This window comes from Cenococcum geophilum, assembly GCF_001692895.1.
Source record: "Cenococcum geophilum 1.58 unplaced genomic scaffold K441scaffold_65, whole genome shotgun sequence".
Classification (NCBI taxonomy): Eukaryota; Fungi; Ascomycota; class Dothideomycetes; order Gloniales; family Gloniaceae; genus Cenococcum; species Cenococcum geophilum.
The window spans coordinates 782,425-796,080 of record NW_027137623.1 but is presented as its reverse complement, the minus strand read 5'-3'; the positions used below and the strand labels follow the sequence as shown (position 1 = coordinate 796,080).

Genomic DNA, 13,656 nt, shown 5'->3' with positions numbered 1-13,656 from the left:
GTAACCCTAAGCCCTAGCTCTATATAGCACCCTAAAATAGATAGTTAAACTAAGATTATTAATACAGTAATAAATAAGTACCTACGCGCCTTTATAAGCTTTACCTAAGACAACTAGGTAGATTAGCTCCTCCTTACTAAGTTTACTATAAATAACTAGGTTAATAAAACTACGGGAATCTTACTATTCTTTACTAACTATAGCTATAACCTATATCTAGGTATTAAACCAGTAGGCCCCTAGCTATTAGCCCTATCTATATATATAAAGAAGAAGTACCTATAAGCTAATATTATTACTAACTACTTTAAGCGCATTTTAACCTAGCTTAAAGCCCTAGCTTATATCTCCTAGCGACACTATAAAGATAACGCTAATATAAAATAAGATAAAGGTATAATATTTAAAAAGGATAATATAGTTATAGTTAGCCTTAAAAATATAAAGATTAACTAACCTAAGAGGAAGTAAGATAATAACTAGGACGAACCCTAGCCCGTCCTAGCTGCCTATAAAGGAGTAGTTATAGTTAACCTCCTAAACTATATCCGTATTAATAAGTCTTTTTATACTTTAAAAGTCCGCCTCTAGTTCCCTAAAGAGATCTCTAGTTAAGCATATATTAATAAAGAGGAACGTTATAATATTATAGGTAGGATAGCTAAAAGGGATAATAATAGTAATATTACAGATAAGTGAGAATTAAAAAAGATCCTTAATATATATAATAAATAAATAGACGAGTACGGCTTAATATATTATATTAAGTAGAAGTATTATAATAAGGAAACCTAGGAACCCAAAAAATCCCTAAAAGGGTGCGAGCGCGTACTACTAAAGTTTTATAAATAATACCCTAAGAAGCTAGGACCCCTAGACTAGGTATAAGATAATAGAGAGTTACGCTAAAACTATAGCCGACTATAAAGATAATTTATAGTGATTAAGATCTTATAGAACTTTAACCGCTAGTTAAAGTTATCTAATTAGTTAGTTTTTTGCTAAGAAGTACTATATAATAGCGGTATAGAGTTCTACTAACTTTATTTATTAAACTAACTAATTAGAATTTTCTATACCTAGTATAGAAAATCGCTATTAGCTTAGTTAAGAGCGGTAAGTAGAAGTAATATCTTTATAGTAAAAATAAGTTACTTATTTAGTTTAGGGACCAAACCTTCTAAGGAGGGGAGTACTGTTACGGCACTAACCTAATATATACTGTTTTATACTATCTCGTATTATTTTCTACTATTAGCTAGCCCACTACTAGCGCCTTAGCGGCTAGCCCTACTATTTATATATAATACCCCCTTTTACCTTCTTCTCCTCTTTATACTATAACGTAGTTATTTAGTCTACTTTATTACAGCATTATAATAGTAAAGACTTTTATTATAGGGAATAGAGGTAGTATATACTACGTAGTTTATAATCTAGTTAATAGTATAGTTATTTACTATTTAAATTATGCTAATCTTTAAGCGGTTTATGTCCTTAGCGACTGCTAGGCCTCTTATACCTTTACGCTTAGTTTCCTTATACGTCTTAGTAAAGCTATAGGTGATAATGATGATAAAGTTTATTCCGCCTAGAGGCACTAAGCCTAAAGGGCACTAGTACTATATTACATAATTACGCTTCCTTTAGTCTCGCCATATTCTTATACAAGCCCGTATATATACCTTATTTAGTATTCCCTAGTATTACTTATGCCTTATTCTACAAGATCTTATAGGTAGTTAGTAGCAGGTAGTCTTAGGGGGCTGTTCCTCCAAGTATTCAGTGTCCTATCTTTGGCGATTAAAGCAAGATCTGCTAGTGGCACGAGGGTATATAGTGTGGGTTAGTTAAAGCGTAGAGGAGGGGGGGGGAGTTTCTAACTGTGGTGGACGGGTTATTAATTTAATTCTGCCTTAAGTCGTCTAGTGGCTATTATGTATTTTACTGTCGCTCGGACCGCGTCTACGTTTAGTATCCACTATCTAGAGTCGCTTAACGCCTTCCCCCTAAGATAGAAGGATAAGCTGCCTCTTCTTATATCTATTTACTGTAGCATTTACTCTTAATATAATATCTATTTTATACACCTAAAGAGAAAGTATTTAATTGTTTCTTTTGCCTGTCCATAATTATATTAATCTAATTCTGCCGCTCTAATGCGGTGCAGATACCTATTAAGTTATATTATTTCTATCCGTAACTAGGCTAACACGTTTACCTCTTCTTGCTTAAGGGAGTTATATAGCCTATGGGTATATTTACCTGGTAGTACTGTATCTATTTTTCTTAAATACCTTCCTACTCCTTCCGGTAGTGTTTTCCTACCCTACTGTTTTATTCTTGCGGTATTTATTATTATAGCCTTAGCCTAGTATTGTTGTCCTCGCGGTAGGCGTCCTTATATAGTAGCTCGCTGTGCTACTACTTTTACCTTCTTACCTAGTTTGAACTCCCCTTAAGGGACCCATATAATAAGAAAATGGTTACTTCTTTACCTTAATATACGGGCTGTATTATAGATCTATGCAATACTTATTTGGCTAAATTATTGCTTAGGTTGGCTAATCGCCAGTAGTGCTGCCTAATTACTAGTAAATATAGTAATCTGTCTCTCCTATAAATCCGGCGGTAAGTACCTTATTACTATTAATATTGCCGCCAGTTCAGCTATATATAGGTTCTGTTTTGCTCTTAGTCCTAGTGTAATTAAATATATAATAGCTTCCCTATTTAGTATATTGCTAAGAATATTATAGATAACACCTCCTATCCCTACTATACCTCTTCTCCTGGACGAGCTTATTGCGATCTATATACCTTAGGTAGAGTTAGCGGCTTTAGTTACCCTATCTTTATCTAGGTTAATACTTATAGGCAGTCGGTCCTCCTATAGTAGTACTATATAGGGCTAAATAACCTCTATCTTATTTATTAGTGTATGTCGATATATATAGGCTATCTTCTATAGTGGGGACGTAAACCTCTAAAGCACCTTTATGCGGAGCCTTAAGAGCAGGTTCGTCTTATATAGCGTATTAAGGTTAACCTATAACTTAGTGGCCCTTTCTAAATGCCGCTCGCGTACTAACCGTATACTTACTTCGGCCTCCCTAATAACCATAGCTACTATACGGAAAGTTCCTATAATTACCTACGCTCTAATTTTTTGCACCCTATTTATTGCGGCTATAGCGGAACCCCTATAGGCGTATATCTAGATGTTTAAGGCGTAATCCACCGCTAGCGCTACCGTTGCCCTAAATAGTTGTCTTATAGTTAAAGGGGATACTATCCGGAGTCTCTTTAGTGCCATAGCTGTGATAAGGCCCTTAGTGGCTGCTTTTGCGATATATTACTTATACTAAAGCTCTATATCTATAACCACCCCTAGGATCTTAGCTATATGCCCTAATATAACTGTTTTTCCTTTAATTATAAATGGGGTAGTATTGGTCCAGTCCGTGTTTCTTATAAAGTGCACCAGCATAGTTTTTTTACCTTTAAATATTGCGCCGCTTCGTTTCTCCTAGTTTATTACTCTATTAATAATAGCCTAAATACCTTTATAGTTTGCTGCTGCTAATAGTCCTATAACCTATATATTATAGTCGTCCATAAACGCCATTAAGCCTCCCTTTATATTAAGCCGGTACTAGACTAGATCGGCGTTAAAAAAGAGGAATAGTATTAGCGAGAGCGGCAATCCTTATAGTAGTCCTACTTATAGTAACTATTGCTAGTTAGAGGTATAGCTATTAACCAAGATAGTCGCCGTACGATTAGAGTAGAATACATTAATCCACCGCACTAGCACTAGCGGTATACCTCTTGCTATAAGCCTCTATAGTAGCCTCTCTTTATATACTCTATTATATATACCCTTTATATTAAAGCTAATAAGGCTAAGCACCTTCTTAGACCTTTACGCGTTATAGATATATTCTTATAGTAGCAGCAACACTTATTTAGTGGAGCGCTTCTTCCTCGCCCTAAAGTAATTTATAGGCAATAGTCTAAAGGTCTCTACTATATGCGATATTCTTTTAGCGACTATAAACTCTAGTACCTTACCTAACGTAAATAGTAGAGAGATAGGCCTCTATACCCTTGCCTTTATATAGTCTCCTTTATTCGGCTTCTTAAGCGGTATAATCTTAGCATTTCTCTATTAGTTAGGAAGGTCGCCCTTGTTTAGTAAGGTCTAAAAGAGGAGCAGGACCCTATCTTTTATTACTAGCCATATCTGCCTCTATACTATCGCTAGTAAGCCATCATCCCCTAGCGCTTTCTAAGGCTTTACTATAAACATCTTCCGTTCCACCTCTTCCATTATAAGACACGGCATTAGTGTTAGCGTTCGTTAAGGCCGCGGACCCTTATCCTCTATTCCTACTGGTAGTAGGGGAAAGAATATAGTTAACAGCTCCGCTGCTTACTTATCTTTACCTTTTATAATAGATCTATCTGTCCTTACTAATAGTAGTATCTTATTAAACGCTAAGTTGCTACTTAGGTTAAGGTATTTTACTACTTACTAAATATTTATATTATCAGCCAGGAAGTCATTCCAATATGTCCTTTTCTATTTCCGTATTACATCGTAGTATTTCTTTAAGGCCTCCTTTGCTTATTACTTTAGTTCTAGTACCATCTAGCCTACTTAGCGTTGGTTCTTTGCCTAGTTCCTCTAATAAGTATATACCTAGCGGAGCTTTATAATGTCTATTATTTACTACCTTTTTATATATAGTAACGGTCTAAATTTCGGAGTTAATATATAGACTACCTTTAGCACTACCTCTATAAGCCGGTCTGTTTGCTGCTATACTCTACCGCCCACTAGGATAATATAAAGGGCGGTAGTAATCCTATTCCTAATTTTATTCCATAGTACGTTCTTAAAAAGCATTCTCTATTCTATAGCGCGTTTAAAGACCGCAATATTAAATGTCGTCTTAATTACCCTATAATTAGATCCGTATTCTGTCTCATATATAGTATACTTTACCATCATAAATACTAGCTCATCTAATGCTAGGATTAGGTTAATCGTTGTCTTATAATTACCATTTTGCTATATTTTTATACCCCTAGGCAGCAGGCTATGTAGGGAGTAATCTCCTATAAGATTAATAATTGGGTTGGCTTCTCCCTATCTCGCTAGCAAGATGTTATTTCCTCCCTATAGCTAATTATACTAATTAAAGTCTCCTATGAGTATTATATCGGTTTATATACCTATCTTATTCTATATTTCTTGGATTAGTTAGTATAGTTTACTAGTTATATTCTATAGTGCTTTTATATTCTTTCCCTTAATATATACTAACACCACCAGTACTAATCTATTGGGAAGGCGCAGCACTGCCACAGTAAGGTCTGCCAATTATACTAGCACCTATACGGCCTTAATGTCTTTTCAAATCCATAGCATGCTCTATACCGCCCACCTCTCTTTATATTAGGCCGTGGGTATTACCTTAGTCCAATTTAGGTGTCCTATAGGGACTGTTATAACTATATTGTCCATTTTCTATATATATAGCTCTAATATTACTAACACTCCAAAGTCTTTTAGTTATTCATCATTTATTAGGCTCTACTATACCGTACTCTACTTTTAAACATTTAGTTAAAGTACTTAAAGTATCTTATATATAGCGGGTAGAATAAAACACTTAACAATTTTTACTAAACGATTTATGTGGTCCTCCGCAAGGTATATACTTTAAAATCTATCCTTAGCAGTTATTATAATAATATCCTTCTTAAGCGTATCTAGTATATACTTACGGTCTTGTATATACGAATACTTTATATCCTAGTGTCTAACACTAGTAGCATTATATTAGACCGCTTTTAGGTTTATAGGTTCTAATATAGGCTGATTCCCCTATAATATAAAAGTATTAATCCTATAGCAACCGTGCTGCCTTACTACTTTTAGTAACGTACATAACTATTAATCCATATACCTTTCCTGTGTCTTTTTTACTAAGCCATCCTATCTAAGCTATATATACATTGTTCTCTTTTCCTAGCACCTCCACTACTTTATCTCAAATCTTTCCTTCCTAGTTAAGAACTGCTGTTTGGTTAGCGTTATTAATTTTTACTAGGTAGAGCTGGTCTCGCAATACTTAAACACTAGGTACTAAGGTCTTTTAGGCCGCTTCTTTTATATATTAGAGCTTAACTTTATTCCTATAAGTTATCCTAATACGTACGGGGTTCCTGGGGTCTTTAATCACTACTACGCAGCGCCAGCTCTCGTGGCCTTCCGTTATACACATACCATTTTTAATTGCTTACCTAATTACCCCTAGTTATACTTCATTCTTATTTTCTTCTTTAACTCTAGATGTGTTAACTATGCAGTATAGCGTATCGGTAATAGTTAATGGTATAGTATTCCTTAACGGGAAGGACGTTAGGTTGCTTAGTTAACTATTTAGCGGCATATAGGCAACCTCCGCGTATAACGGATCCGCGCTCGGTGGTGTTTAAATATTAGACAGTTAGGTCTAGATTACCTCTATCTTTTCTATAACCTCTACTCTAAGCGCGTTAATCTACTCTATAAATATTTCGGTAAGGGCTTTAATTTAGTTCGCTTATGCCTCTTTCTATTCCTTTATTACCCCTAGTAGTAATATAACTAGGTTAGTTAGTACCTTAATCTATATGCTTGTTATATTTATCTTCTTAGTTATTACTTAATTTGCTATAGTAGCTATTGTTACCAATTACTCTACTCTCTTTTCAGCCATTACGCGGTTTCTTATTAACCCTATCTAATCCTTAGGACGTAGTTTTTTCCCTATACGCTTCAATTATAATACCCTAGGGGCCACTGCTGCCACGTAAACCGTATCTTCTATATCGCTCTCGTAACTATTATGTTTAAAGGCCTTAGCTATCTTAACGCGTTCCTAACGCGATTAACGCAACAAGCCTCCTTCCCCCTCTATCGTCTCCATCTTCCCTCTCTCAACTTAAATACTGCGTGTTAGGGGGGGGGTGTATAATATAGATAATCGAGCTTTGTCCTCCAAAAGGCTAATCTAAAGCTATAGGTAGGTCTAAAGGTGGTGTTACTAATACGCGTTTAGGGGTTAAAGTAGCTATTAGGGCTCTAGGGCTTTGTTTAGTGGGCTATAGGGGCCGCCTTATAGCGGGAACTAGCTAAACAAAAGACTAGGATTTAATCCGCCCTCCCTGCTAGCGTAATTAAGGTGTTTGTCCGCTTTCTTTAAGACCTAAGTACGGATATTGCTAACAAAAGTTCTTACACCTTCCTAATTAGGAAATTAAGGGACTGCGCACGCGCAATTACGGGTGTGCAGCTATCAGACTACCCTACGTAAATTTAGACATGATCCCGCACAAATGCGTAAATTATAGCACTAATAATTTTAAATAAATTTCAAGTTATAATAACTACTTTAATACTATTAATTACATAATATTTTTAATTTAGAATTCATATAAAGCCTATAAAATTATATATAAAAATATAAAAATATTAATATACTAAGAGAGTTAGTAAATTAATTTCCTAAATTAGGAAGGTGCAAGAACTTTTGTTAGCGATATCCGTATGGTAAGTCTTTAAGCTTTAAGGTAGCTCTATTACTAGCCGTCTTTGTCGCCGATCTAGGGGGTTTTAGAAGCTTCGCTTAATGGGGTAGCAAATTTAACTGTATAATTACGCTTATCCCCTAACCCCTCTATGAAATAGATAGAGAAAAATAATAATAAATAATTAGATATAGGCAAAGTGAGAATACGCCTTCTTATTAAATTCTATAACTTTTACTATACCAGAAGGAAGACCAAGTGTAACGAGATTATCTTGAAACGCTGAGCAAGAAGGCCGATACTCTAAAGGGAGCCAAAGTAGCTTAAATTTTTTAAGAGTAATCCAATTGTCCTTAATAAAAAGGGTGCTATTGTGATTTCGTTTTACAGCCTGTAGCTTGCCATCTGGCGAGAAGGCCACGGCACTGACCCCCCTCGTATGGCCCTCGAACATCTGTGTAGTGGCGCCTGTCGCTACGCCCCATACCTGCACGGTGCTGTCGCGCGAGGCCGATGCGACTAGCTTGCCATCCGGCGAAAAGGCCACGCTATTGACCCAGTCGATATGACCCTCGAGCATCTGTGTAGCGACGCCTGTCGCTACGTCCCATACCCGCACAGTACTGTCATACGAGGCCGATGCGACTAGCCTGCCATCCAGCGAGAAGGTACTGACCCGGTCGGTATGGCCCTCGAGAGTCTGTGTAGTGGCGCCTGTCGCTACGTCCCATACCTGCACGGTGCCGTCGTCAGAGGCCGATGCGACTAGCTTGCCATCCGGCGAGAAGGCCACGGCGTTGACCCCCCAAGTATGGCCCTCGAGCATCTGTGTAGCGGCGCCTGTCGCTGCATCCCACACCCGCACAGTGCCGTCACTCGAGGCCGATGCGACCAGCTTGTCGTCCGGCGAGAAGGCCACGGCGCTGACCCCCATAGTATGGCTCTCGAGCATCTTTGTGCCGGTCGCCGCATCCCACACCCGCACAGTGCCGTCCTTCGAGGCTGATGCGACCAGCTTGCCGTCCGGCGAGAAGGCCACGGCATTGACCCAGTTCCTATAGCCCTCGAGCGTCTGTGTCGTGGCGCCTGTCGCTGCATCCCACACCCGCACAGTGCCGTCACTCGAGGCCGATGCGACCAGCTTGCCGTCCGGCGAAAAGGCCACGGCGCTGACCCAACCCGTATGGCCCTCGAGCGTCTGTGTCGTGGCGCCTGTCGCTGCATCCCACACCCGCACAGTGCGGCCATCCGAGGCCGATGCGACCAGCTTGCCGTCCGGCGAAAAGGCCACGGCGCTGACCCAACCCCTGTGGCCCTCGAGCGTCTGTATTGTGACACCTGTCGCTGCATCCCACACCCGCACAATGCCGTCACTCGAGGCCGATGTGACCAGCTTGCCATCCGGCGAGAAGGCCACGGCCCTGACCCAGTCCGTATGGCCCTCGAGCGTCTGTGTCGTGGCGCCTGTCGCTGCATCCCACACCTGCACAGTGCGGTCACTCGAGGCCGATGCGACCAGCTTGCCGTCCGGCGAGAAGGCCACGGCGCTGACCCCGCCCGTACGGCCCTCGAGCGTCTGCGTCGCGGCGCCTGTCGCTGCATCCCACACTCGCACAGTGCCGTCATCCGAGGCCGATACGACCAGCTTGCCGTCCGGCGAGAAGGCCACGGCCCTGACCTCGCCCGTATGGCCCTCGAGAGTCTGTGTCGTGGCGCCTGTCGCTGCATCCCACACCCGCACAGTGCCGTCATCCGAGGCCGATGCGGCCAGCTTGCCGTCCGGCGAGAAGGCCACGGCGTTGACCCCGCCCGTATGGCCCTCGAGCGTCTGCACCAGCGAGCTCCATTCCTCTACTATTTGCGGACATCCTTTAATCCAATTGATCATCTCTCCCTCAAACTGCTTGCGAACTAGGCTCCCCTGCGGTGCAAATGCTAGGGCACAGCAATATATTTGAAGAGGTGCTTCCTCAATAATTGATCGGTTATATAGGAGGAATCGCTTAGCGTCATAGAGAAACGCATGGAGATCGCGATTATTATTGGACTACAATAATCTCACTAGTTGTTTATATTAATGGGCTTAGGACGTAACTTACGTTAGCTGTAGACTCCAGCAATGCTATGGCGCGAATACCTTCTGAACTCCGTTCAATCCAGCCAAGAGCCTCAACCCAGTGGAGTAGATGGTCCCGCAAGAAGCAATGCACTATGCCGTCATCCCAGAGCTGATGTTCACTGCGCTGGAGATGATTGACCCAGTACCTGCAAGCGTACTGAAGCTCTGCCGGAAGACAACGTGCGAGATTATCGGGTGGGACTTGTGCTGCTCTAGTGCCGGGATCCCATAGGCCATGNATATCTCTTTGGAGCTTCTTAGACATGAGCCGCATGCAGTGATTTGCTAGTGCTTCATGCGCCTTCTTTTCATTGACCCAAAAGTGTCTGTCGCCGCATCTCTGCGAGTTAAGGAGGAAGTCCCGGAGGGAAGGATGGTGGAGTCGGACTGGTTGGGTTGGATCCTTTGGGATATCTAGAATAGAGTGAAGTCCTCCTAGCATGGCGTCATCGTTCTGCTCAGGCATATGTAGCATTCGGGCAAGGGAGTGAGCAGGAAGGGGTGAAAAGAGCGTGACGATGGTCCCAAGGGCTTCTCTTAGCATTTCATAAGCCTTGTCTTTCTCGCGCTGCTTTAGACGGCTGCTAATTGAGTTCTCGAGGACTTTAGTGTAGATTTTGTCCAGCTCTTCTTCGGGTTCAATATCAGAGCTGTCATTCTCAAGAATATCTGACAACCGATCTGGACCAAAAATGTTACCGCCTTCATCAATGAACCGAGAGGCGGTAGCTGCCCAGATAAATAACCCCGCGGCCTTCCGAACCAGACGCCTAATGGCTTCCTCTCCTGGCCAATTCTTGCTGAAAGTATATTTCCGCCGAATAACTGTAAGGGCGTGCTGCAGAAAAGTGAAAATATCACCATCAACAATAGACCGTGATATGTCGTGAAGTACAAAATCCTGATGATCCTGGTCAGGGACGAGTGAAAACCCATGTCGGACAGGTATGTCAGGCCTGCTTGTAATAAGCGCTCGGAAACGCAGTCTGCCCAAGTGTTGGGAATTGCTTAACAGGTGAAGCACTAGTCTTACGTCGCTCTCCTTCTCGCACTCATCTAGCGCATCGATTACGATAAGCAAGGGGGCCTGAAACGAGCCGGCTCCCAGCTTAGATAGTGGTTGCAGAACGAGCTCGTTCCATTGGTCTTTTAGGGTCCTGCTGCCGATACCTTCGTCGTTTAATATCGCCTCCACAAGTAAAGACTTGAAGGCGGTGCACCTCTGCGCCAGCTGTTGAGCAATAGTGCCAACGAACTTCCCCGCATGACTCACGTCCCCGCCGCCTCTTGAGAAGAAAAAGCTGGCCATAAAGCATCCTTTGTTATAGTATTCGCGGGCGATCGTGCGAGCGATGGTGGACTTCCCTGTCCCCGCCCAACCGCTCAGCCAAAAGATGTATCTTGGGTCATCTCCATCTGCCCACGTTCGTATTTGCTGGAGGACTTGAGTTCGAGTATTAGGAAGGCAGCAAGGGTCGTCGTCTTTTCCAAGAGCATTAAAGGCCGCTTGGGGCGCGTCAGCCAACCCCACTTTTAATTCGTAATGGGGTAATACAGTAACAGAGCCTATATTAAAAGAAGGTCAGCTAAAGCGCTTCGCTTGTAGAAGTCGAATAACATAGCGGAGGGACAGATGGCTCACCATTGTAGATATCGCGCCCGGCATTGCCTGTGCCTTGCTGGACTACATTAGCTGTGATAACCTCGTTTCTGAAGCTTTCAGGTCCGGTAGCTTGAAGGTGAGCCATTACATGCCGTACAGGGCGTCACAAGGACCGATAGTTTTGCATTGGTAGGAGGACGAAGACGGGAAGAAGGGCAACGCAGCAAGGATATATTGGCAAGGCGGTTCCAGGGCACTCCAAAATAGCCGAAGTGAAGGTAATCTTACCAGGTCCAAAACCTTTCCCCCCGGCTATTCTCCACTAAAATCCTAGATTTCCAGTCATGTTTCTAAGTATACTTGGAAGAAGAAGGCATCAGAAGATACGACGTTCCTAATTAAGAACTAAGCATAACTAACTTAACGCAAACATTACAGCCACAAGAAGTCCTTATATTACTAGCATTTCATATAGAACCATACACCACCCTAAATCATCGTAGCCCGATCTATCTTCATCATCAGCTACCTAGCCCTTAGTCTTCCCATAGAGGTTCTACTCTCTATTAATCCAATCTTGCCCCGCACTTTGATTGGCCACATTCCCATAATTAATATCCCTACCCGCATTGCCAGTACCTTGCTGGACCACATCAGCTTTGATCAAACCGTTGTTAAATGTTAATGTGGTAGCAAACGCGGCATCATTGGACCGCCCATGTATCTCCTCCCTAGTCGACTCCTCAATCCCTTGTCTGATCCAATCATTCAGAACTCCTTTGATGCCGATAAACCCCGCATCATTTACACTGGTAAACTTCGTCATATCCATGTGGTTTGCGTCAATACCACAATTGGGGTACGGCAGTATAGTCGCAGACTCTTCAGGTACTACAAATCCGACTACATCCACAGGGACAGTCTCGTAGAAGCAGAAGATCTTCACGTGATTAAGCGCTCCGTTAGCTGTTAATTGACGCTGGAAGACCTCCTCAACACCCCTAAGTACTTCCGATTTTTGCTTCAGCACCGAAAGAATACCCTTGTTCGTTGTCCATAATCGATTTAGGAGTCTTGCGAGAGTGTATCCCCATGTCGCAAGGTACGACCCTGCATGAGGTGTGCCCATAAAGATTATACCTGCTGTGCAATGAGCAATACTGCGGAGACGGGGCTCGTTTGGCTCTAGAGAGACGAGAAGGGCTTGTTGGGCGACCAAACCGCCGAGGCTGTGTGAAATGAAAAAGATGGGACACTTGACTTCGTTCGGTTGGCTGTTGGAGATGGCATATGCAAGGGCTTTTCCATGGCCACGAAGGCCTTCTCCACTCGCATTCTCCCAGAGGCCTATGACATTGGCGTCGTAGCCGTAAGTAATAACTCGCGCAGTGGGAAATTGAGCAAGTATTAAGTCTGGTGTAAATGTGCCGTTTGAATGCATCCAAGTAGACTCCCGGTCGCCGGTCAAGCCGTGAACGAACCAGATGCTGGAAATGCCATCAGGTAACTGTATTATTTCCAGTTTTAGGAGGAGCTATTACTCTATCTCAGCGTTTACTGGATTCGAGATTATCTGGATGCCAAATCGGCCATCTGTTGATTTACTATAAGAACATCAACGATAGACTCTGAGCGACGGCGCTAGTTCACATACAGATTCTCAGGGAATGTCATTGAGGGTGCCGAAGATGGGGCTGTGGACACCAATGGCTGAGATGGCGTAGGCATCGAGCCAGTGCTTGCATCATTAGTCGTGGTAATATCCGTAGACGACGCGGGCGGCTTGTCTTTGCTCTTATTCTTAGATAATCTAAGCGAGGGAAACATAATGGTAAATCTTTCCAAGGGTCCGTAAATAAGGTTAAGGCTGGAAGCTGGCGGAGATCTGCGCGGTGGTTTGGTTATAGTTTGATTGCCGAAGTGCCCTTCATCCACGTCTTGGCATTGCAACGCAGGGTGGCTAGTGACACTCTTAAAGCTTAAAGATTTGCTAAGGGAAGCGGACAACACCTCGATCACGCTAGCAGGGAGGGCGGCCGACCCGCTCCGGCCACACTTACGAAAGCTTACTATTAGCGATATTAAACACATGTGTTTTAGATCTGACGCTTTACTAAATGTGTGAGGTGGGCACTAAGGAGCTTGGTAGGTATCTATTTACCTCAGAAGCTCAGACCAAGAAATCGATTGCGGATATAGGAATATCCGCACCGTCCGCTAAGCTGATTTAGGACGGTAATCGTTTTCTTGGTCTGAGAGACTTTGGCGAGATTTGTGGGAAAACCTAAACACGGTTTATATGAGAAGACCTTATTAACTTTAACGAAATTAATCTACCCTCCCATAATAC

The 13,656-nt window shown here is 42.4% G+C and overlaps 2 protein-coding genes across 2 annotated transcripts; both read right to left on the bottom strand.

Moving 5' to 3' along the window:
• Positions 1–7,606: 7,606 nt before the first annotated feature.
• On the bottom strand, positions 7,607–11,506 carry K441DRAFT_646347 (putative WD-repeat protein). The gene is made up of 3 exons (XM_067646817.1): positions 11,346–11,506; positions 9,684–11,269; positions 7,607–9,631 (listed from the first exon to the last, which is right to left on the bottom strand). The coding sequence occupies exons 1-3, from the start codon at positions 11,449–11,451 to the stop codon at positions 7,769–7,771; spliced, it is 3,555 nt and encodes a 1,184-aa protein (XP_067498187.1). The 5' UTR covers positions 11,452–11,506; the 3' UTR covers positions 7,607–7,768.
• Positions 11,507–11,741: 235 nt separating this feature from the next.
• K441DRAFT_668838 (uncharacterized protein) lies at positions 11,742–13,231 on the bottom strand. The gene is made up of 3 exons (XM_067650057.1): positions 12,961–13,231; positions 12,848–12,910; positions 11,742–12,793 (listed from the first exon to the last, which is right to left on the bottom strand). Exons 1-3 carry the CDS (start codon positions 13,131–13,133, stop codon positions 11,863–11,865), a joined length of 1,167 nt encoding a protein of 388 aa, XP_067498186.1. The 5' UTR covers positions 13,134–13,231; the 3' UTR covers positions 11,742–11,862.
• Positions 13,232–13,656: the final 425 nt, after the last annotated feature.